Source organism: Cryptotermes secundus, unplaced genomic scaffold, assembly GCF_002891405.2.
Source record: "Cryptotermes secundus unplaced genomic scaffold, Csec_1.0 scaffold181, whole genome shotgun sequence".
NCBI lineage: Eukaryota > Metazoa > Arthropoda > Insecta > Blattodea > Kalotermitidae > Cryptotermes > Cryptotermes secundus.
The window spans coordinates 2,361,019-2,384,690 of NW_019723906.1; the positions used below are offsets into that span (position 1 = coordinate 2,361,019).

Consider the following 23,672-nt stretch of genomic DNA (forward strand, 5'->3'; position numbering starts at 1 on the left):
AGGCCGAGCAGAGCCGAAGTGAGCCGAGTCCCAGCATCCTGGTAGCTATGCAACGCAAGTCAACAGCGGTGACGTCACCAAGGGATACCGCGGTTGCTAGGCAGCAGTTAACAACTCCGGACAGCGTTGCTGGCAACACGGCACCAGACGACAATGGTCCGGAACGAGGCTACATAAGGAGCAGAGAAGGCTATTCACAGTCAGTCCTCGAGCTACCTCCGAGTTAGTTCCGAGTTATCAGCGGTTAGTTCCGAGTTAGCCAGCAACCAGTCAGTTGTATTGTGGCATTTGCCGTGTAGTATTTGTGATACTGCAGATAGCAGTAATTGTCAGATTGTAATTTGCGTGATTGTAAGTGCAAACGTGAAATAAAATTCGCTATATCAAATACGGCGTGAAGTTATTTGTCACGTATACACCCCAACACGCGACAGTATGTTCATGAAGGGAGTTGACAGAGCCGATCAGTACTTGGCCTATTATTCTCTTCCTCAGAAAACGGTAAAGTGGACAAAGAAAGTTGCCTTGTGGCTTGTAAATTGTGCCATTTTCAATTCATTTTTGGTTTTCAAAAATCTAAACCCTCATTCAAAATTGAAATACAAGTCATTTCTGCTGAATGTGACAACAGCATGGGCTACAGACCAGACGGTGGCGGCAGACACAGATTTGGTGCGACTGGCTTCATCAACTCTCACCCCACGCAGGCCTCATGTGGACTCACCTGGGAGACTCTTGGGTGATATGCGGAAACATACCCTCATGAAAATTGTGAAGAGTGAACATGCCAAGGGGAAGCAGCCTTCTAGGCAATGCCATGTTTGCGCAGTACACAACAAAAGGAGTATGACTGTCTACATGTGCAAGTTCTGTGTAATGCCACTTCAAGGAGCATTGGTAAGCGTTCTCTAAAAATTTTAGTTCATAAAATTAATTAGGAGATTTTATATTAATTTTTAAAGCGAACAGTGCACAAGTTAGGGTAGTAGTTTAAAAATGATTTAAATATTTAAATCGCTGGTCCGCGAAGTGTTAAGTGAAAAATAAGTATAAACTGACATGCTTTGTTGCAGGAAAAATTCATTTGTAAAGTGGGGAATACCTGTATTATTTCATACAGTGGTATATAAGTTTTTGCATATATTGTAGCAAAGCATTTCAGAATTAGTAAATTAAATGTTTCAGCACATACCTGTAAACTTTGCACTGTAAATTTGGCTATAAGTTGAATTGATTCTGGATAGTTTTCAACCATGACTAGTTCGCCCAGCTGATAATTCGATTTCAGTCTTGCCAACAGACGACAGAATTCATGATAGTTGCTTGGATCACTCAATCCCTACAGAACACAAGTAATGACCATAAAACATGTGAACCACTATGTTCTATTTCAATAAGCTCACAGAATTTAAAGTAATTATGGTATACCTGTGGGTTTTGAAGTATATGTTTGACTCCATTGACCAGATGTGTAAGGAATTTGGCTCTTTCAGTATTGCTAAATAAGGAACGACGGACTGATGCAATCTGTACAAGACACGATAATGCCTGAATAAAAAAAGAAAAGACATACTAATAAAGGCATGACACTTAACACAATTTTACAATAATAACAGTAGCACGATATGTCCCATAGAGTTCCATGCTTCCAAAAACATAATGAAACTGTCACTGGCTGTGCACGCAGAACATTAACTGCAATGCTTTTGACTTGGGGAGAACTGGTCATATCTTGTGGCAGATTTATTTCCGACTTCAACATGTATAAACTGATAATGCTCATAAACATGGTAGCACATTTATCTTACAAATGAGCCTTAGAAAAAGAAAAGTAAATTCACTGCCAGTGTTAACTAAACTATGAAAGAATATACTATCTGGGTGATGGATCTCAGTTATTTTAACTTGCAAGGGAGAATTGACAAAAATACAACCTGTACATTATCACAAAGTTCACTACACAAATACAGTGAGTTATCTGACCAAACAAAAGCTTAAGCCTGTTCCTTCAACTACAAATTTGCCTTTATTACATTTCTTAAAATTGCCAAATATACAGAGTGAAATTAGGTTTGGATATGTGTAACTTGTGATCCAAGTTTGAATTTCAGCTAGACAACAGACTATCCTGAGGTTTTACATGGTTTTCTTCAGTACCTCTAAGCAAATGACAGGAAATTTCCTTACATCAGGCCATAACCTCTTCCTTTCGCAACCTTTCGATTTCATTATTCCTTAACATCTAATTTTTCAATACTATGAGGTGCAGTCAAATGAAAATGGGTCAGAAGCCAAAACATATTAAAGAACATTTCTTACCTCCAAAGTAATCTCCAAAACTGTTATTACATTTATCCCACTGGGAGATAAGACGGTCAATCCCATCCTTGAAAAAGCTTGTGGGCTGTCTACGGAACCACATCTTTACCCAGCCACACAGGTCTTCGTCCGATGCAAATTGATGTCCACAAATGTCTCTCTTCAGGTCTCCAAAAATGTGAAAATCACATGGGGAGAGATCTGGGCTGTAGAGGGGATGTTGAAGCACTTCCCAACCAAATATCTGTAGCTTATTCCTCACAGAGTTGGCACCGTGGGGACGCGCATTATCATGGAGAAGCATAATGCTGTTCAATAGCATTCCAGGCCGTTTTGACTTTATGGCATATCTCAATTTATACGTGTCTTCATAGCGCTGTGCACTGATTGTGGCCCCATGCTTGAGAAATTTGACAAGCAGAGGCCCCTTGCAGTCGAAGAAGAATGTCATCACTTTACCGGAACTTGTGTGTACAGCTTTGGATTTCTTCGGTGGGGGAGAATTCACATGTTTCCTCTGTTGGCTCTGCAGTTTGCTCTCGGGTTCAAAATTGTGGCACCAAGTTTCGTCCCCAGTGGCGATACAGTGATGCAGCCATTCTCTGAGTCTTCTGTTCCTCCGTAAGTCGATGGGGAACCCACTGCGCGCAGATTTTGCGGTACAGCAGGTGTTTTGTCACAATGTCATGTATGGAACCGTGACTTATTCCCATCAAAAGACTAATTTCTTCCACAGTGATCCGTCGGTTTGCCCGGATATGACCATCCAACGCAGCAATAACATCAGGAGTGATGACACGATGAGCCTGTCCTGGGCGAGCATCATCTTGCAGTGATACACGTCCATCTCGGAATCTCTTATGACACGCCAGCACACACGAACGTGACATGCTGTGTTCGCCGTAAACAACAGACATGTGACGATGAATTTCTCGTCCTCCTACTCCTTCAGCAGTCAAAAAGCGCACTACACTTCACTGTTATTCTTTACCTGCCTCCATTACTGATGTTGGACGACCACACATAGTGCTAACTTTACTTCCAGCACAATAAACAAACGACTAGTGTGCAAGGGCACGTTGTCACTGTGCTTTCCCCGAGTCCCTACCAGATGTTCATACTGTAAGCAAGTTCCAGTGTTACCAACTTGCGCGCCATGTGAGTTATGTGTGGTGACCCGTTTTCATTTGACTGCCCCTTATACATAACCTGAGTTTCTTAATGCACCATTAATTAAGTAATAATAATAAAAAAATACACTGTAAGTCAAACATGTAAGTTTTTATCTGATCTGTTTTCTGAGAAAACTGATGATCTCCATTAAGGAAATGGATTATATATGATTGACATGAAACAAGAACTTTACAGTATGCTTGCTACCTGCATGTGTGCACATGCCTGCGCATGCATGCACGCACACATCCATATTTATGCTGGGAATGAAGTGTGTGGCCTGAAATACGCAAACTCTCCCCCTTGCATATATTCATTACTCATGCTATGTATAAACTGCTACAAAACATAACATTGTGTTAACTTTTAAGAAGTTCAAAGTTCCTTGCTTTCTACAAGGTGGAACTGATTTTTTTTTTTTTGCCATAATTGCCAAACACTTACTTGCATATGTCAGTCTTCAACATACTCCCCTCTGGAGTCAACACATTTTTTCCAACGTTCTGGAAGCAACCTGATGCCCTTTTCAAAAAAGGCTTGTGGTTGGCGGCGTATCCACTCCCGAACAGTCTGGACGATGATGATGTCCACAAACCGCATGCCTTACAAGTCTGATTTGAGCCTTCCAAACAGGTAGAAATCACTTGGGGCCAAATCGGGACCATACGGCAGATGTGTCAGAAGGTTCCATTTCAATTTCTGGAGGGCTTCCATTGTTGTTTTGGCCATATGGGGGCATACATTGTCTTGAAGGAAGGCTACCCGCTTTCCAGCTGTTTTCCGCTTGAATCGAACTTTTCCTTCACGTCTGTTGCCAGGAGGTCTGAGTAAGCTGCAGTGACTGTTCTGGTATCTGTCAGAGAGTCTACATGGATAACCCCCCACAAGTCCCAAAAGAACGTTGCAATCACTTTTCCTGCCGAACGGATCCTCCGCGCTCTCTTGGGTTTGGGAGAACTGGTATGCCGCCACTCGCGTGATGACTGCTGGGACTCGGGAATGAAGTAGTGCACCCACGTTTCATCGGTGGTCACTATAGACTTCAAGAATGCATCACCTTCATCTTCAAACTGCTGTAGGAGACGACTGACAGCTTGCATATGCACCATTTTGTTCACGTCCGTCGAAGTGTGTGGTACCCACTGTGCATTCACATTGTGATAGTACTGCTCCAAGTACCTTAATAGTGATGCGCCTGTTCTCATGAATAAGCACGTCTGCACGATCAATGTTCGGCTCAGTGACGGATGTTCGCTGCCGACGATCATGCGGTTCATTCTTCATGCGCTCTCTGCCCTCTCTGAAGCACTTACACCACTCAAACACATACGTCCATGAGAGACACTCTTCCCTATACTACTGTTGGAATCTGTGGTGAATTTCAGCAGATGGGACATTTTCTCCAATGAGGAATTTGTTTACAATGCGTTGTTCCACGCTCCACGGTACCTTCTGTTCGCTCATCACTCTAGCAACTCCCAGACAGGACTGAACAGGTTCTAACCCGAACACGAGGGAGGGTGGATGTTGTGGCTCCACTCTCTCAAGGTCGCAGAGCTGCTGTGCAGTGCGGCTTGTTTACGCACAAATCAGTCCCGGTCATATTTGAACCACCTTGAATTTAGGAAGTTAGCAAATGGAATTATGAAATCCATTTCAAATGCTGCTTCCTCGTTTTGCTTCACATAAACATATCTGATTCTGTACAATGGAAACTGTTTTTTAACTAATCAAATCTAATCTAATTTAATTTAACTCTTTAATATGACAAATTGAGAAATATACTGCAGGCTAAACTGACTTACCAATGGAGATAGTGTATTTGGTAAGGAATGATAGAGATCAAAGAACAGCTTCAATGTTGAAAAGTCAAGGAATGCAGGTCTCCAGCTGGTGGGAATCTGAACTGTGCACAAGTCATCAGATGATTCATCTGTTGACGTGCCAATGAAATCGAACGTGAGACAGTTGTGTGCCAATCGAAGCAACTGGGTCATCAATCCGTGCTGAAATATAAGGTACAAACTTTAAACATTAAACAAAAAAAAAAGAAAAAAGAAAAAAAAAAGTACATTCACTCCATTTATTATGGAAACAAACACATGTAATGATGTGAACCATTATGCTGTCATCAGAAAGCTACTAGAGTATATTTACAACATCCATCCCCAGCAGGAAAAATACAAGATGTTTCTTCCACAAGGCTACCTACACAACACAGCACACACCCTGGATCACAAAATTCACTTTAATACATATTACTGAAAACGAGACAGTGGGAAAGAACTACAGAATTTGCCAGACACATACAAAATTGCAACCAAATACACACAGCAGACCAATCTTTCACCCGCCTTTCTAGTGAACAAAATACAGGCCTAGGCACAAAGAGTCTTGCAAAGAAAAATGTAATATATCACCGAGTCAACAGTAAAGACCAATCTGTCAATGCTTACCATTTGTCATCAAAGTATGTGGATTACTTCTACAAATTTTATGCTTCAAGATTTCCAACATATTCAAATCTGAGAAGCATGAACAATTTCTGTGTTACATTAAGTGTTCTGCAGTGTGTACTGGTGCATTACTCTGTTGATAATATGGTTAACTCTTTTCAACTTCAGTTAATTGATGAAAGAGAGCTTCAAAATATGTACTGCTTTCATATTCTCCAGATATGAAACTTGAAGGAGAATGTTTGTAGAAATAATTCATTTGCTTTGGAGACAATATAGATTGAATTGAAACATCATTATGGAAACAACAAAAGGTAAACAAGTGCCTCAGTTCTTCTAAATGATAAGCTACAACTACAGATAAGGAGGGAATGACAGTTTCTTGGTGTTAAGAGTTTAACACTTGGAAGGAACATGTTTCTGAAATTTGTTGAAGTTCATATTCAGGTTATACTACTCAAGTTCTTAAGTACTACACAATCCAATATCCTGAAGGTGCACGCATGGCCACAAAAAGGTTCTAAGAGCAAGAATTTATAACTTATTTATTTTCTTAGCTGCCAGGCAGTAGTACACTCTTTAGTAGCACCATACTGAAATACATGTAAAGCTATACCTGTCCTTCATCATTGAAGTTGAGACTCTTGCAATTTTCTCGAGCTGTACCAAGCAGTGAACAAGAGAGGCGGAATATCTCAAACAGCTGAGTGTCCCGGAATGATGATGCAATTTTACGATGTTTTGTCAGCGAACGATTTGCATCTGCCTCCGAGATCTGATTCATCTCACAGGTCAGCTGTGACAAAAGCTGCACGCCGATCATGCAATGCTCCACAGAGCCCTTCAAGTACATAAACAAAACAATCATCACTTGTTTAAAACTTAAGCAGTCTCCAAAAGTTGGAACTATTGCTGTGATTAAATGTTTAATCACAGCCCTCCAGCTTCCTTGCATGTTAACAAGGGCTTCACCCCTCTACAGCAACACTGTTTAAAACAAATTACAAACTTGAAACTTCATTCTTCATACACAAACATAAATTCGTATGATGAAAATACTAAAGGTTCAAAGATATTAATATTTAAAAAAACACACACAAAGCTTTTTTTATAAATGTATTTAAAATAATTTCTAGTTCTTGACAGTATTAAAAATATCATTCATACACTTTATATTTTAGTGAAGACAGCCAATTAAGATGATTCTCATGTAACATAAGATGAAGATATTTTGAAATATAAGACACAACTTGAATTGGCCGTGATTAAAATTCATTTACACTCCAGTACTGCAATTATAGCTTTCCTGAAGTTGTGTTTATGGTACGTAAACACAAACTGCAATCTGTCACCATACATTCAGCCATTATGAATATGAATTACTAATACAGTAACACAGTTTCATTCGAGTAGTACAGGACACAAATGCCTCTATTTCTTTACATTTTATAATGCTTTAAACATTGTAAACATGAAAAACTTACCTAGCCCAATATAGTAACATTCATGAAATACAACCAATAAACCTGTTCATTTTAAAAAAATGACAGGAAGATTACTCTGAATGCAATGGATATAGCATCACACTGAACATTTATGCCAATCAATACTGTCTCTTTTATGCAGCACTATAAAACAGACAATTAACGGGATGACAATAGAACTGCCTGTAAATCATGCACACAAGATGCCTCAAAACAAAGACGTGTGTTTTAGATACATGGAATTGCCTACATCACACCCTATTTGCCATGGAACCAAGGGTGGATGAACATAAAACATTCCTGGGCAATATTCTTCTACAAATGATGTACTCTAAATGAATAAAATGTCACGTATATAGAGACATAACTTGTGAACACTATAGTACAATCCCATATTATTTTCTTATGAGATTTATGTAGAACACTATAAACAATACAAAATATGAATAATCTTGTATAATTTAAGTTCAAATATGGACAGGACATTAATTCATGGATTAATCCTTTAAGAATTTATATATGCTTACAATTAGGTAAAATTAACTGTAACTCTTTCACTGTACAGAGCTTGTGAGATTACTTGCTGCTTCAATTATTTCATGTTCTTATAGTACTTGTCCCATCATTCAGAGCTGAAAAGAACTCAGATTAACACCAGGCAAAACACTGGATATGTTGTAAGGAATGACTGGGGAAACAATTTAAGGACTATAACCCTTAGCACTCTTCGTCATTCATTCATACATACATCTTTGTATACCTACCTATATTTTCTCCAGAGTTAGTGAGCACGTGAACCAAACACACAGGACACACACACATATATATATATATATGTACATATGTTCAGCACTACTGAACATGATATTCAAATTAATATACATACTTCTTCATGAAGAGATTTAGACTGAATATTTATTATCCACTGTTTATTCTAGCTGAGTACTCTACTCCTGGCACTTTTCTGAACTCCAGAGAAGCTTCTCTTGAATTTAAAATTAACAGTGAATCACCATATGCCATGAGGATACAGAGAGACAAATATGAACTCGTGGTGAACACCGTAAATGGAGAAACGCCTATCACTACACATAAACGTAATTTCACAAATTTTCTGGGGGTACAGCACTGAGAAAACAAATCTTGTACCAGTATTTGCAACCATTCCTGGTATGGAAAACTGTGTAGTCATTCTGAAGGATTCACCCTTTGTCACTCGTGTTTGCAGCTTTGGGACGGCATCCTATGACACTTCGAGAAATATGTAATTTCTAATTTCTATCTTCTTCAGCCATTTACAATATCACTTCGATGTTTTGTGTAGAGATTTGTACAAGTGCAGGTGATATAAAGCAACAAATACAATAAGGAAAAGGTCAAGGGTTTGAGAACCAGTATTCAATGGACAGAAGTTTCTAAATGCTGTCACTGACACAGAGATAAAGCCACCCATCACATGAAGGTAAACAAATACACATCTCAGTAAGTTTTAAAGGATGAATATACTGGATATTGTGAGAAAGAGAGGAACACTTACCAAATCAAAGCTTTAGAGAAGAACTAAAAGAAAGAGAATGTAAAATTCTTCCTTCATCCAATTCTTATTGTGCCCCTAGGCTCTTCCCTTTCTCATTTAACATACTTTTACTTTATTAGGTAATTTCTGTTGAATATAAGGATGAATAACAAGGTAGACAGGTCATATTCAATAGTGTGTCAAAATTTATTGAAACTAAAAAATGATTACATGTCATATCAAACTTAGACTTTGTTCACCACCTTTAAATTGTTCATGTTCAATATCTCCAATTACGCTATAAGCACAGTCATGTCATCATGTTAACATTTTTAACAAATTTAAAAATATACTGTATGATAACTACAAAAAGTAATAAAGTATGAAAATACTTTACAATTGGTAGCACCATGCAATCAATTGGTTCTAAGTTTTAAAAGCCATATTAAAAAACACAGAACCTTATAACACAAAACAAAGATTTCTGATGATAGGAAAGTCACGACACAATTGCACTACAATATCTGAACAGAAGACAACAGGCCTTTTTTTTTATCAATGAACACAATTAGTTGTTTGTCAAACATCATGAGAGTGGGTTTAGCATACAAGCTTCTTTCTCCTTAGAAACTTAAGGATAATAACCAACAATCTGAAAATTTACCTTAGTAAACATAACAGTAGGGCACATACAAGGTTTGAAGTTTTCAGTGCAAACTCATAATGTGGTCTTCTGAGTTATGACACCACATCATCTGGCAAGCAAGTGCCAGTATGTTGAAGGGAGAACAACTGCCTCCATCCTTGGGCAGCACACTCTTCCAAAACATTGTTACTCACCTATCAAGGGACATGTCATAATCCAAAAGACTACAATATGGAAACTTCACAGTTCACCTACTGAAGAAAAAACTTTCTTGTAAATCATCAAGAAAATTATATTTTAATCAAGGAAGTATAGGTACTTGGAACATAGTGAGAAACAAAATATCAAACTACTCAAAGGAATCACTATTTGAACCATTTCTGTACAGGCATTTGCTTTATATCAAGAAAGAAAGTATCAAGTAACTAAAAGAAATATGCAATACTACAAAAAATGTACCTCCAGTAAGAAATAAATGCAAGTTACCATAACATTATATACTCTATTATGAACAGACCACAAGAACTCTCAAGTAGGGCACTGTCAAATCAGTACAGAAAGGTCACAATTCCATGGAAACAGAAAATGTTTCACATATAACGATTTTGTAAAACGCAATTTTAAAATCTTCACTGTATGAAGAATAACACAGAGTTAAATGGTTAGTTTATGAATTATTTTGTGCTATTCAATATTTCATACAAGAAAACTTCATAAAGCCTATAAATATTTTCTTGCATTATTTGCATGAGGTGCACAAAATGAATGCATAATAGTGAGGCAGTATTGTGCTGTGAATTTAACCTTTATATTCATACAGGACATCTTTATGTCCAGCTGTGCATGTCAGTCAAGACTGTTTATGGCAGAAAACAAACAGTGCTTTTGTGAAGGGACAAGCCTGAACACAATAAAAAACTGCATTCACTGCATGGCCATCATATGCATATAATCTAGCAATACTGTAAAAGGTTTTCTGCATGCAAAATGGATATAAAAGTTTTATATTACAGAAGTTAATCTGAAAATTCACACAACACATTTTGGTGCTACCTGGAACTGATTATCTATACTAAAGTTGTCAGGCAAACTTTTTTTGTACAAATCTAACCCAATATATAATTTCTTGAAAGTGGGACATCAAATAAGAAACTAGCAAATAGCAAAATACAGACCTCATCAAGCTCTACAACATTTATATGAAATGTTGGCAATAAGGTTCATAGCTTTATATATATAAAGATGAAAAGATTTTATAATTCTATGTTGTGTAACATCAGTACACTGATTAGCTTTGTCAACAGCAGAATTTATGTCTCTAATCAATGTCATACCTGTACTGTTAATAACTTGCCAACAGACATGACAGATCTGTAGCTGCAAACAGAGATGCAAAACTGCAAAGAGTGCACTTTCATACACTCAAGTGGAGCACATATTTCCACCGTCTTTCTTTGGAACTTTAAAATTATATGGACTAACACCACAATCACACATTCATGTTCTGTACCATATGACACGTTATATCATGAGTTAATTCTTATCATGTTCTGAGCAGTAAAATGTTTATTTACCATACACTGAACCAAGTGTCACCACACAACACACTTTTCTGACTGCAGACTTCTTGTGTTCTGTAAAGTATGTGAAGTATTCTAATAACCCCAAAATTTTGCTCCACAACTAAATTTGCTGGCCTAAATTATAACTTACAGAGCAATAAAGTGAAATACAACAGAATCCTCTGAGAAAAGTTCCAAGGGACCAGTTTCAAAACCATCTGAAGAAAACTTAACAGTTACTGGACATATGAATAGATTATGGAAACACATCTAATTATTACATAAGAACTCTTTGATACTGAATGTAACGCAATGACATTCTGTTACTTTGCTACATTATTAACCTACACTAGTTTAAGCATAAAACACCCAGTCTTGGGAGTGTGATAAGGAACTATATAAAAACTACAACTTCATACAGTTAATATTTTAGTACGAGATTTCATTCCACACTCTCTAAAGTTCTATAACTGTCAACCTTGATGTAGATGGAAGGAAAAATATTAAAATGGATTTTAGGTACAGACGATTTCTTAATATATGAGACAGTCTGGATCTGTAAGAGCACGAAATATCTTGGCCAATTAAAAAACTATGAACTACAGAGGGCCCTGTACTCTTTCCCATACCGTACTTCATTACTATGGAACCAAATCTACTTGCGACACACCAAAATTCCCTCACAAGCTTCACATCGAGTTGATAATTCAATCTCAACACTCATTTTTATCTTTATAATTACACAACACAAATATCCAAAAACCATACGAAGGTATTCCGAATGGATAGGAAAGTAGAAAACTTCCACTACGATCTGAAAATAATCACTTGTCACTTATCTCTTCAATAGTTCAGGAAGTCCATTAAGAATGTGAAAGAAACCATGCACCATATCAAATAGGAGAGAGATGAATTATTCAGTAGTGTTACACACTGAATAATTTAAGTTTACACCATTCTGTAACTTACATCACACGAAAAGACAATATGAAACCCAACAAATTAAAATTAAAACCAAAATCAAAACAATATCAATCTTAAAATTAAAACTGCCCATCATTTACAGAATAATCCTACATGAAGTGTCAGTGGCCTATAAATTATAAAGTGAAGAAGTTTCATAGGACATGATCATGGAATACTTCAAGATACCAACATAACACCTATTAACTACAAGATGTACCAGCAAAAGTTCCAAAGATAAATTTAATGCCCATGAGTGTCAAGCAGATGCCAACTGACTAAAAATATTGGTTTTAAGAGAGGTTTAAAAAATGTTAAATTTTTAATTTAATTTTAAAAAGACACATGCACATAATAAAAAAAAATAATACCAAGAAAAAATAGTAAATAATTTAAAGTTAAAAGAGCTGTAAGTGGAACTTTAATTCATACCTCCTGACAAGAGGACAAGTAAAATCATATTAGACAATAGCTAGTCTACCTGGTAACCAATTTTCCATTCTGTTGAATTTGAGGTTGCTTCTGCAGTGGTTATCAAGAGTTCTATCTTCTGGGATGTAACACTGAGCAGTCCACCGAAAGTCAACTGATGTCTCGGAGGAACATGTTGCCTCCATCATCAGGGATGAAGAATAAGCCAAGCAAGAAACCAGTGTGAAGCAAGTAACAAGAAGTTTATTGCTTGGCTTATCCTTGACCCTGAAGATGGAAGCGACATGTTCCTCCAAATTGTCAGTTGACTTCCAACAGACCACATGGTGTTATATCCCACAAGACAGAACTCCAGTTCTTCACTTGTTTATAGGGCAGTTTTATGCTGGATTTGCTATTTCATATCAGCATATGTAGCTTAGATGGTTAGTGCGCTTCTTTTTTAGTCTGTGCAAGTTCAAGTCCATCTGAATGTGCGGTTAACACATTAAAGCTGGAAATTAATAATAAATTTACTGTTCATGTTCAAGATCTTCCATTATACTGCCATACTTCACTGTGTACTGGACAACTTCCTGATAATGGGTTAAGCATGGCAGCATCCATAACACAATCTAAAATAAAGCACAATCTTAAAACTTCCGACAAATGGTTGGGCAGCTCAAGAGGAAGTATCTGATACTCCTCTTGTCCAGTTATGTCATGGAGATTTGGACTGCTAGCAAAACTGACAAACCTACACTCCAACAATTTACAAATAAAATTTACCCAGATTGCATCAGATGTTGGAAAAGCTGCTGTCACTGTCATGAGAATGTTCTAGCTGAGGACCAATTTCCTTACTTAGGATTGGGGAGTAGTGACATATGAATTGAGACACAGGCTAAACATTCTTCTCAGAAACTCCTCAAATGTTATGCACAGGAAATTTGGTTTCAAATTTACTCAACTTAAAAAAAAGTGTGAACAACAACATTCTATAGCAGTGACAAGAATGTGTGCATTAACAGCATAGAGCATTTCTGAAGCAATATGGGTTTCACTTGTGATTTGTTAGGTTATGATGGGCTTCATGATTCCACCAGCAGTCTGAATTTCCATGGCTGAGTAGATAAGTGGTCTATAACCCCTCCAGCTAAGTGGCTCAGCAATCCGAGGAAAGTTCGAAAGTTACTATATTGATGTTTGGTACACAACATGAACATGAGTCATTTTAAGGCTGAAAGTTATACTTGGTGTGCTGTCTAGCGATGTGTGCACATTCACACACATGTAACTTTCAACCATAACATATTTTCTTGACCTCAAGGAAGTTCTGGTTGAAGAATAGCTTCTCTATTTCTACATACTAACAATTATTAGTATTGCAAAATTGAAATAGAATATAATTTTTACATTTGATTAATTATAATTAATTATAATTAATCAAATGTAAAAATTATATTCTATTTCAATTTTGCANCACTGCTCCCATTGGTCCGTTCTCCCTAACCACCCCCCCTGCCTACTTCGTATATAAGCAGCACCTTCCACATCCTATCACCACAGCTACTGCTCTCCGCAGCTATTCAACTGCTCTGAAGATGGAGGCGCTACGTTCCTCCGAAACGTCGGCCAAAACGAAGAATACACGGTGCCTAAACCCAGAAGACAACTTTCTTCAAAAACATAACACGTTTGAAAAATTTTACATTTTATATAGTTACAGCTTAGCATACAGTAGTGAGAGGTTTGAGTATCACTAAGGTTGAATGGCAAATATTGATGACAGCATTTAGCAGCATTTTAAAAGGATGAAGAAGACTGGAGTATATACTTCAACTTGTAGGCAGCATAAATGGTTCACAGTGGAGGACAAATTACCACTCTCACACTATAATGCTTCCAATGAGGCACTTATCCTCTTTATGTTCTTCTTTCACAGAAAATAAGAATGACTGCATAATTCACATTCAGTTTCATTAGTTTACTTAAGAAACACTGATTCCACAGATTATTTCTGACACCTCTCAACATTTTTCATGCCAATGGTTTTAGAAATTTATTGGGAGCCCATTTAAGTGTATTACCAGAGAAGCATATGGCATTCATATTAACCATCCTTAACATGATGGAGGTTATGAAAAAATACTGAAGGGAAATATCACTTCTTTATGTGTGGAGAAACATAAGTTTTGAAACAGTCACCAAAACAAGTGCCCCAGTTATAGCTCCATGTTTCACATAAAATCTGAAACTTCCAAAGAGATTGTATGCTATGAGTCTTTTGGGGCAATCAGCCATGTCAATATGGAGTTAGTATCCCACATCTTGGAGATGGTCTGTCTCCATCATCTGGAGTTTAAGTGACGTGTATTGTGCCTGCATGTATTTATATTATACAGTGAGCTCTTGGGTTTCCTAGTACACACCACTCAGTGAACAGTGGGCGATGTCAATCAGTGGTGGCCTGTCCCAGTGTGGAGTGATAGAACAGTGGATGGGGTCAGGTGATTGGTACTCACAAACCAAGTTGCTTCTCACAGTTCCTTCCTTTCAATGTCTTCTGACAGTTCCCCCATTTTTTATCATATCCACAAGCCAGGTACCATGAATGGCTTCAGGGGAAAATCATATTCTTTTTTAAGTTTTTAGGGCACAGCTGTGGTCCACAGTCTTCCCATAAATCTCTAATGAGTACAACAATAAATCTCTTCCTAGATTTTACTTCTTATACTTGTAGAATGTAGCACTGTCTCTGTGGTCTAGTGGTCAGAGTTCTTGGCTACAGATCCAGAGGTTTGGGTTCCATTCCTGGTGCTACCAGATTTTCTGAGAAGTAGTTGATCTGGAACGGGGTCCACTCAGCCTTGTGAAGGTAATAGAGAAGCTACTTCAAGGAAATAGTGGCTCAGGTCTAGAAAACTGAAATTAATGGCTGTGGGCATCTGTTGCTCTGACCACGCAACATCCTCTATCTGCTAAAGTTGGCACTAACTTAGCCGACGAGCAGCAGTCGCTCGGTCAGTATAGTTCACTTCTGGATTAGAACCACAGAGTTTTATTGTTATACTAGTAGAATGTAAGCATAACTATGCTAGAGTTGCATGTACTAGAAATAGAGAGTTTTGCTGAGAAACAGTATGTGGCAGTGCATCTATTTCTCCCATGTGCTTGGTGTAAATGGCCACTAACTTATGTTCATATAGGCTATGCCACAGCTCAGGCGGTTAGTATCTGGCTTCCCATTTGGTTCAGCCCGTCAGGTCATGTGGGATTTGTGATGGACAAAATGGCACTGCAGTAGGTTTTCTCTGAGTACTTCAGTTTCCCCTGCCAATTCTCTTTCCACCAACTGTTCCCCATTCATCTTCATTTATTTTCTGGAGCTGGTACAATAAGCCAATTAGTGGCTGATGTACCCAGTGGACTCAGTCTCACCCCACCCCAAGAAAGTACGTTTATATAGGGTTTGAGGTTATCACAGCAGTGGTTATGAAGAGTACTATCTTCTGGGATGTAATGCTGTGTAGTCCGCTGAAAGTCAACTGACGTTTCATATGAGCCCTGAAAGATGGTGGGAAGCCTCCATCACAACAGCAGAGGTCCATGTTCACTGCCCTTACTAGAGCACAAAATATGTCCTCTCCAGGCACTCACTAGACTCCACCCTGATGTTCTGGTTTCCTTCTGCTACTTCTGCTCTTTCAACCCTCACTGCATGCCTGTGACTCACTCACTTGACCTCTCCCCCTTAAACATCAGTTCCCTGCCCAACACACCTATACACTTTTTCCCCCGTCTTTTTCCTAGACCAGAAAAAAAAAAGACTCTTTTCAGGGTCTCATAAACTTCTGTTTTTGTCTCCTACTGATTTGCTCAGTGGTCATGTGGGAGCCCCATGGTTTCATCTTGTCCCATGGTGAGCCAATGGGAACTGAGGCCCACTCTTCCATTTCCCTCCTGCTTCCTATATAATCCAAATTTCTGGCAAGCCAACTGCTCAGCTTGCCACCTGTTTGGCTTATCTGACCCTGAAAATGGAGGAGATATGTTCCACAGAAACATCAGTTGGCTTTCAATGGATGAGACAACATTATATCCCAGAAGACAGTGCTCTTATGTTTATACATTTTTAGGTGCTGTGACACATTTTTGCTTGTAACTTGTAAGTTCCATGTTCACAACTTCATGACATGCTTGTCCCTCCAGAACAGGAAGATTGCTTTCTTTCGAGAAGCTGACAGGCTTTTCCTTCTTCAGTCTGTGCTCTTTTACATAAGCTGCCATGTTCTACATCTATTGGGCATAAAAATTTCCATCTTGTGAAATCTCGTGAGTGCCAGGCTCTTCCAAGTGGACATCTCACATAACACTGATACAAGAATTTCTATAATCCTTTGTAGTAGTGTTATGCAGATGAAGAAGGTCTGTCTTTTCAGGTACATGAGAGGCTCATCTGGTGTGACTAGATATCAGTGGTGAGAGGGCCATGATATGGAAATGAAATATATGTAAGAGCTCCTAGAATTAGCTAAAATAGTCTGAATTAAAATATTTTTGTTCAGCTGTGGTTGTAAGTGGTCAGAAAAATCATGTCTACACAATAATGGATGAGAATCATCAACAACAATTCTCTGTTCAGTGCCATGAAGTTCTTTAAAATTCATGTTTTATGTAAGCCTAAAAAATCCCCATATGTTAAGACAGGCAATGATCTAGAGTACTGTCGGTATTGATGTAGAACACCCAAAATGTCAAAATAATCTGCTGTATCTAAATATTTCGGCAATGCTCTTCAAATAGTTGTATTCTTGTAATTGCATGAGTCCGCGTTGATGTTCATATGAAGAAATTCCCACAGCTCTTCTTCTGCATGTCATCCTATGCTTCTTTGTATACTTTGAATATTTCACTGTCTCTGATGCAATTTTTGTAGCAGAGTTTGAGTGAACAATCTGATAAACTGGGCTGGGCTCACAGAAACATGCTTCAATGATCTTACTACCAGTTCAGAAATGTAACTGGCCTGGTTCTAACACCTGCCTTCACATGCAGTACTATGTGTAACAACTCCTAACGTAAAGAATCACTGCTTTTCTTATTAAGTCTGCATCAAATCACATGCTTTGTATGCTCTAAGTCTGCTGTACAACAAGGTTTCCACTACCTTACTATTCAGCCAACTACGGTTTCCTTCTTCCACTGTTAACATTAATATACGTTTCACTTTTCCTGATTAGGTTTCAAAATGTACTGAAAGCAAACTACAAAACATCACCTGATGTGCCTGCTTTCTTTAAGTATGATGAAATTTATGGGGGGTTATTCATATTTTAACAGTTTTGTCATATTTACACACTACAGCATCAATAAACCTGGCAGGAATGGAACGTGGACATGCTTAGCTGAAAACATGTGATGGCAACAAGATTCAACATACCAACAGAGCAAACTTTTGCTCAAAATCGGACAAAATAATCAAAAATTTTCTTGACTGTAACACAAGGATCACTCCTGAAAGAAAGTATGAGCACAATATTCAGATTTCTACCACCAGATGGTTACTGAATAGAGAAAACTATCACACTGACATCATGTCAACAGAGAAACAACCATTACAATCATTTACAATGTAGTCTGCACTAAAGTCAAACAGGAATCAACATGTACAGACCAAATTACATACACGTCTGTCAACGTTTTGGTGGTTAGACACCAGCATCTAAATGTGGATGGCTGGGTTCTTTCCTATGGAAGTCCATGTGGGTTTTGTATTGATCAAAGAACCACTAGAAGAGGATTTCACTGAGTACTTCAGCTTTCCTCTGTTTGTCACTGTTTCACTTTCACTGAATCTGAGCTGTGCATTAGGCCTGACCAGTGAGCATATGACACAGCCTTGGTCCTCCACTGCAGCTCCACCTCTGGTCTGGCACTTGGCCGAACTCACAACAAGAAGTTACTTCATATGAAATTTCGTCACACAGATACGGCTACAAATACCACTTTAAAATGACTTCTAATATTAAATGTGAACTGATATAATTGGAATAATTCTTATAGCATTCTTTGTTCAAGAATAATTTTATGTTTCCCAAAAGGGTTCACAGTGTAAAAATATGTAATGATATAAAACATTTCCCACTAAGATCTACAACCAGGTGTGAGGTTTTATTATGGTGTGTAGTGGTATTCAATGATAGTTCAATCATCAAGTAAAGTAACAATTCCAAATTGCTCTCAGTAATATTGTGTCACAAAGTTGTATTTATTTACAAGTTTCAGTCAAAAACCCTTAACAATCCATACTAAAAACTGCTCAAAGGACAACTTAACTTATGTACAATAACAGCATTATGGTTGGTTTAAAAGACTCTCTTTCTCAAATTCATGAATGTAACCTCATCAAGTAACTTGAACTAATCAAATTATCTTCAAGATAAACCGGATCAGTAATCACTTTACTCACTGTAAACAGATCACACCATAACTTCAAATTTATTATACTGTTGCCATATAAGGAAAAAATAAGTAATTGGAATCTCATCTTACTATAGCATTTGTACGCCTCCAAATGCTTATAGGAATTACTTTCATAGGTAGTTGCTGGTGTGGGACAGTATGATTAGGAAGTCTCACGGTTTCGGGTTCAGTTGTGATTCTGTCAATTTCATTCCCCTCCTGTTCAAATTGAGCAATTCCTGAAAGGTCTGATGTAAGTTTACAGATCCTCAATGGACTGCCAACATTCAAGTTCATTCAAGAATTCACGATTTTTAAGCAGATGACTTTTCATTACTAATTAAAATTAAATTCCCACAACATTCATGCAAAACAGAAAACCCCTTAAAAAAGTAACATCACAATGGTAATGCACGGCAACCTAATGGCAATGTTATAGAAAAACAGCAAGCTCAGTCATCCTTACTGACGTCGTCATCCTCCTCCTCCTCCTTCCAGTATAGGCCTATTAAGATGGACATTACAAAAAAGAACTACTGTGCCAGGTTGGCAATTTTCAAAACACTATAAACTAACTGCTCAAAATCACATCTAAATGTTACAAAAAATATAAATTTCATGTTTGAACTATTTCTTAAGAGCCTCTTTATAAAGAACTTGTGATATTGAGTATGAAATTCTTGAACCATTATGTTTTGGGGTTCTGTATGCTAATTTTTTTATTTTCTTCACTTATTTCTCAATTTGAGCAACTAGTAAAACATCAGAGCAAGCAGAACTGGGTATGGTAGCCATTTGCACATGATAACCACTTCTACCATTAACAAAATAAATATACACACAAACATGAAAAAGCTGGGTTAATGCAATCTTAATCTGACAGCTTCATTCTTCTGTTTATATTTAAGAACATGGCAGGTGTTTTGATGCCTACCAACTACTTTCTTCTCAAGTCATGTGAGACTTACCTGCAAGAATTTTGTAATATCAGTGACAACATTTCTGAAGACAAACTCGTCCTTATCACTGTCAAACCACCCAAGTTTGCTAATCCGAGCAAAAAGAGTCACCAAGGCTTGAATAACAAAATTTGGAAGTTTTGGTCGAGTTGCAAGGTAATTCAAAACATAATTGCCTGAAAAATGAAAATACTGATTATAATACAAGCAATCTAATTTAAAGCATAATCCACTTTCTTAACATTCAAAAATGCAGCCTCAGTGTATTGAGTGCATGCAGAATATGGCAAAGAATGGCTCTGTGGTTTCTTTTACAATGCTGAAAGATTATCAAAACTGATTTCAAGAGAAAAATTAATTTAAAATTGGAGATTACTGTCCTCTAGGACATGACTGTTGTGTAATGTGGCAGACGTTCACCAGCAATTTGGAGAAACACACTGCTTCCATCCCTTGTGAAAAAGAGCAAGCTAGGACAGCTGGGTTAAAATAAAGGTACATTTACATTTACTTTTCACTTCATGGATCCAATCATCTTCCCGTAAGGCTGGATACAAAACATGTCACATATTACAAATACATGATGACTACACATCATTCATCCTTGGTCCAATAAAATATATAATCAAGCCTCACACAGATAGCTCAAGTTGTCAGAACAACATTCATGGGTCGTGGAAAAACCACTGTCAAATTCACACCTTGCCATTCCACACACACTGGCAAGCCGTATCATCCAAACAGTTACATTACAAAATATTAAAATTCATAACAAAAACAGACATCATACATACTACACTTACAACAAGCAAGTCTCAACAATGTATAATTCATGCATACAGACCATTCCAAGGGGAAGCATCCTTCTAGGCAATGCTGTGTTTGCGCAGTTCACAAAAAAAGGACTATGACTGTCTACATTTGCAAGTGTGTAATGCCACTTCATAAAGGGGAATGTTTCCAGAAATATCACACTCTCAAGCACTTTTTCTAGGAGCATTGGTAAGTGTTCTCCAAAAATTTTAGTTCATAAAATTAATTAGGAGATTTTATATTAATTTTTAAAGTGAACAGTGTACAAGTTAGGGTAGTAGGTATAAAAATGCCGGTCACCAGGGTGATTTAAATCACCAGTCCACAATGTGTTAAAAAACAATGTATATAGAGGGTAGCTCGTAGCTGCTGTTGGGGTGAATTTCATCATTGATTATTTTGAAACCATGTGAACATGCGATTAAAAACAACATCCAATTTTATTTTTAAATTATAGTAGTCTTTAGTTGTGCAAAGAATACTTGTGTCATCTGCAAACATAATAACTTCCATAATTTTTTCTTATTTCAAGGGGGGAATCATTTATGTATATATTAAAGAGTAGGGGTCCCATCACCGATCCCTGAGGCACACCACAACCAACAATTTCCCAGTTAGAATAATATTTATTATTTATATAATTCAAATCCAATCTTTGCCTCCTATATTGAAGGTAAGATTTAAAGCATTGCAATAATACACCTTGCACTCCATAGTACTGCAGTTTCATTAACAGAAGATCATGATTAATGCAGTCAAAGGTGTTGGCTATGTCACAAAATATACCAGTTACATACTCTTTTCTATTTCAAGCTGTATTACACTAGTTAATTTAAACCTTGCATCTTTGGTTGATAATCCCTTTTGGAATCCATACTGCTCTGAAAGTAATGTTTTATGTTTTACGACATGATCACTGAGTCTTCTAAAAATTGCTGTTTAAAAAACTTTGCAAACCCAGTTACCATAGATATTGGCCTGTAGTTACTTATAACAGCCTTTTCCCCCTTTTTTGTACATGTCCCTGTACCTAATTATCTAAGCAGCACGCCATGAATACATATGAGGGAGGGGATGTATAGCTCCAGCACCCCTGACCTTGGCACTAGAGAGAGATGAGTGGTCAGCTGCTCCCCACCTCCAAGGAAGCATACCATGGTGCTAATTCGATAGGAGGCTGGGTGGGCCCCACAGCAGTAGATTCTGATCTAGCTCAAATATTATGTTTTGGGACACTGTCCATCATCTTGTCTTTATCTAAAAACCATCTTGTTTATTTTTCAAAACACAACATTTCGGAGACTGAATTCTGTCTCTGTCTTCAGGTAAAACCTAGTCAGTTGGGACCACCAGATAGTGCTAGTCCCTATATTCGGACAAAGTGGATAATGTCAAAAACATAATATTTGTACCAATTTACCACTGTCAAAAACTTTTACACCTTGAATGGAATCTTCACTGTTGCATGTACAACTGTACCTACATCCTTTCTACTAAGCTTTCAGCCACACATATCCTATGTGATTGTGAGGCCATAGTTTATTTAAGGCATAAGGTCACTGTGGTCGTGGTGCAAGGGCCAAGAAGGTCCACGCTTTATACATTCATTATTTACGATTTCGTCACCTGGGCCAGTTCATTATGGAACCAAGTGACTACTATGATGCTCCCATAAACAAAGTCCTACATTTCATTTGAAGTGTAGGATTAATAAAAGGTTAATCAAAAGTGGAAACACAATAGATCATTGAAGGTCAGATTGCAAGGGCTGGATTATCATGGCCCACCCCTCATACATTCATTCATTTCTACAAACCACCATTTGTTTGTGGGAGATCAACAAATACGTTATTCAATGGCAGGCAAAGAATGGGGAAAAAATATGAGAAAGAATGCCAAACGAGAAAGATGGTCTATCTCGGTACAGCAATCTCTACAATATTCTGCAGTTGTTCCAATTAATATGAACTAGATTCATGTGTAACTTCAATAATTTAAAACTGTAAAGTATTAAAAAGTATGTTCTGCATCCTTTTATGCAATAAAAATACCTGCATCATTAATATCCATAAAGATTCTCAGTGTAACAAAGTGTGGTGCATGAACTAACCCAGAAGAATTCTTAAATGCAAACTTACGAATGTCAACTCTTTGCTGCAAACTGAGACCTTGGGCACTGCGAGACACAAGTTTGGTCAATGTTGTGGCAGCTAGAAGCTGAGCATAACAGGAGTCTCCTCGATCCAGAAGAAGCTGACATTTTGATAGAGTATCTGGGGCATTTTGGAAACCAACAAGAGCTTTTTCTGCTTCTGCCCTCTGACTGGCATCTTGAGACTCATAGAGTTGTTTACAAAGTAACTCTAACTGCCGCACCTCCTACAAAAAGAAGTTTGTAAGGTTTTTATATTGTAATGACAGTAGTGTTCATTTTATTTTACGAATGCGAAAACTTCCTCGAAAAAGACGTTTCCGTTTATCTTCTTTTACGCATAAGAAACAGAACATGTGATTACCATTCAATTTTGGAATTTAGAAAGTAAAATACTGGGCTATAGTAAAAATTAAACTTTAAAATGTCCGTCACTTCATATTCTATCTTCATTTATACACTCATACAAAAAATCGAGAAAAATCCACACTTACGCCATTAGGCTGCCTGGCTTGGGCTTCGAACATTTTCTCGTGTAATAACACTTTCACGTTTAGGAATTTCGATTAAACAGTACAAAACAGAATTTCAAGTCTATAAACTAAACCGGCAATATACACACACGATCTGTCATCAATGAAAAAACGTAATAAAATACAATATTTTGATGCGTGTATTTGACTAGGGCCAATTTGTTCCGGTGGAGAATGAGTGTTTGATGCCTTAGCGTCGCACTTGCATGTTTTGATATAA

At 37.5% G+C, this 23,672-nt stretch overlaps 1 protein-coding gene across 6 annotated transcripts in view; it reads right to left on the reverse strand.

Moving 5' to 3' along the window:
• The window catches only part of LOC111861979 (exportin-7), a 55,325-nt gene that overhangs the window by 31,469 nt on the left and 184 nt on the right, over positions 1-23,672 (reverse strand). For 2 of the 6 annotated variants that reach the window (XM_023846975.2, XM_023846977.2), the window contains exons 1-7: positions 23,414-23,652; positions 22,906-23,146; positions 19,964-20,130; positions 6,565-6,789; positions 5,298-5,498; positions 1,429-1,548; positions 1,193-1,339 (exon numbers count right to left, since the gene is read on the reverse strand). In XM_023846975.2, coding sequence (XP_023702743.1) covers positions 1,193-1,339; positions 1,429-1,548; positions 5,298-5,498; positions 6,565-6,789; positions 19,964-20,130; positions 22,906-23,146; positions 23,414-23,446 — 1,134 coding nt within the window. In that variant the 5' untranslated portion in view covers positions 23,447-23,652. Of the gene's footprint in view, positions 1-1,192; positions 1,340-1,428; positions 1,549-5,297; positions 5,499-6,564; positions 6,790-19,963; positions 20,131-22,905; positions 23,147-23,413; positions 23,654-23,672 lie in introns of those variants that run through there. The other 4 variants (XM_023846978.2, XM_023846976.2, XM_023846974.2 and 1 more) reach the window with 3 other exon arrangements.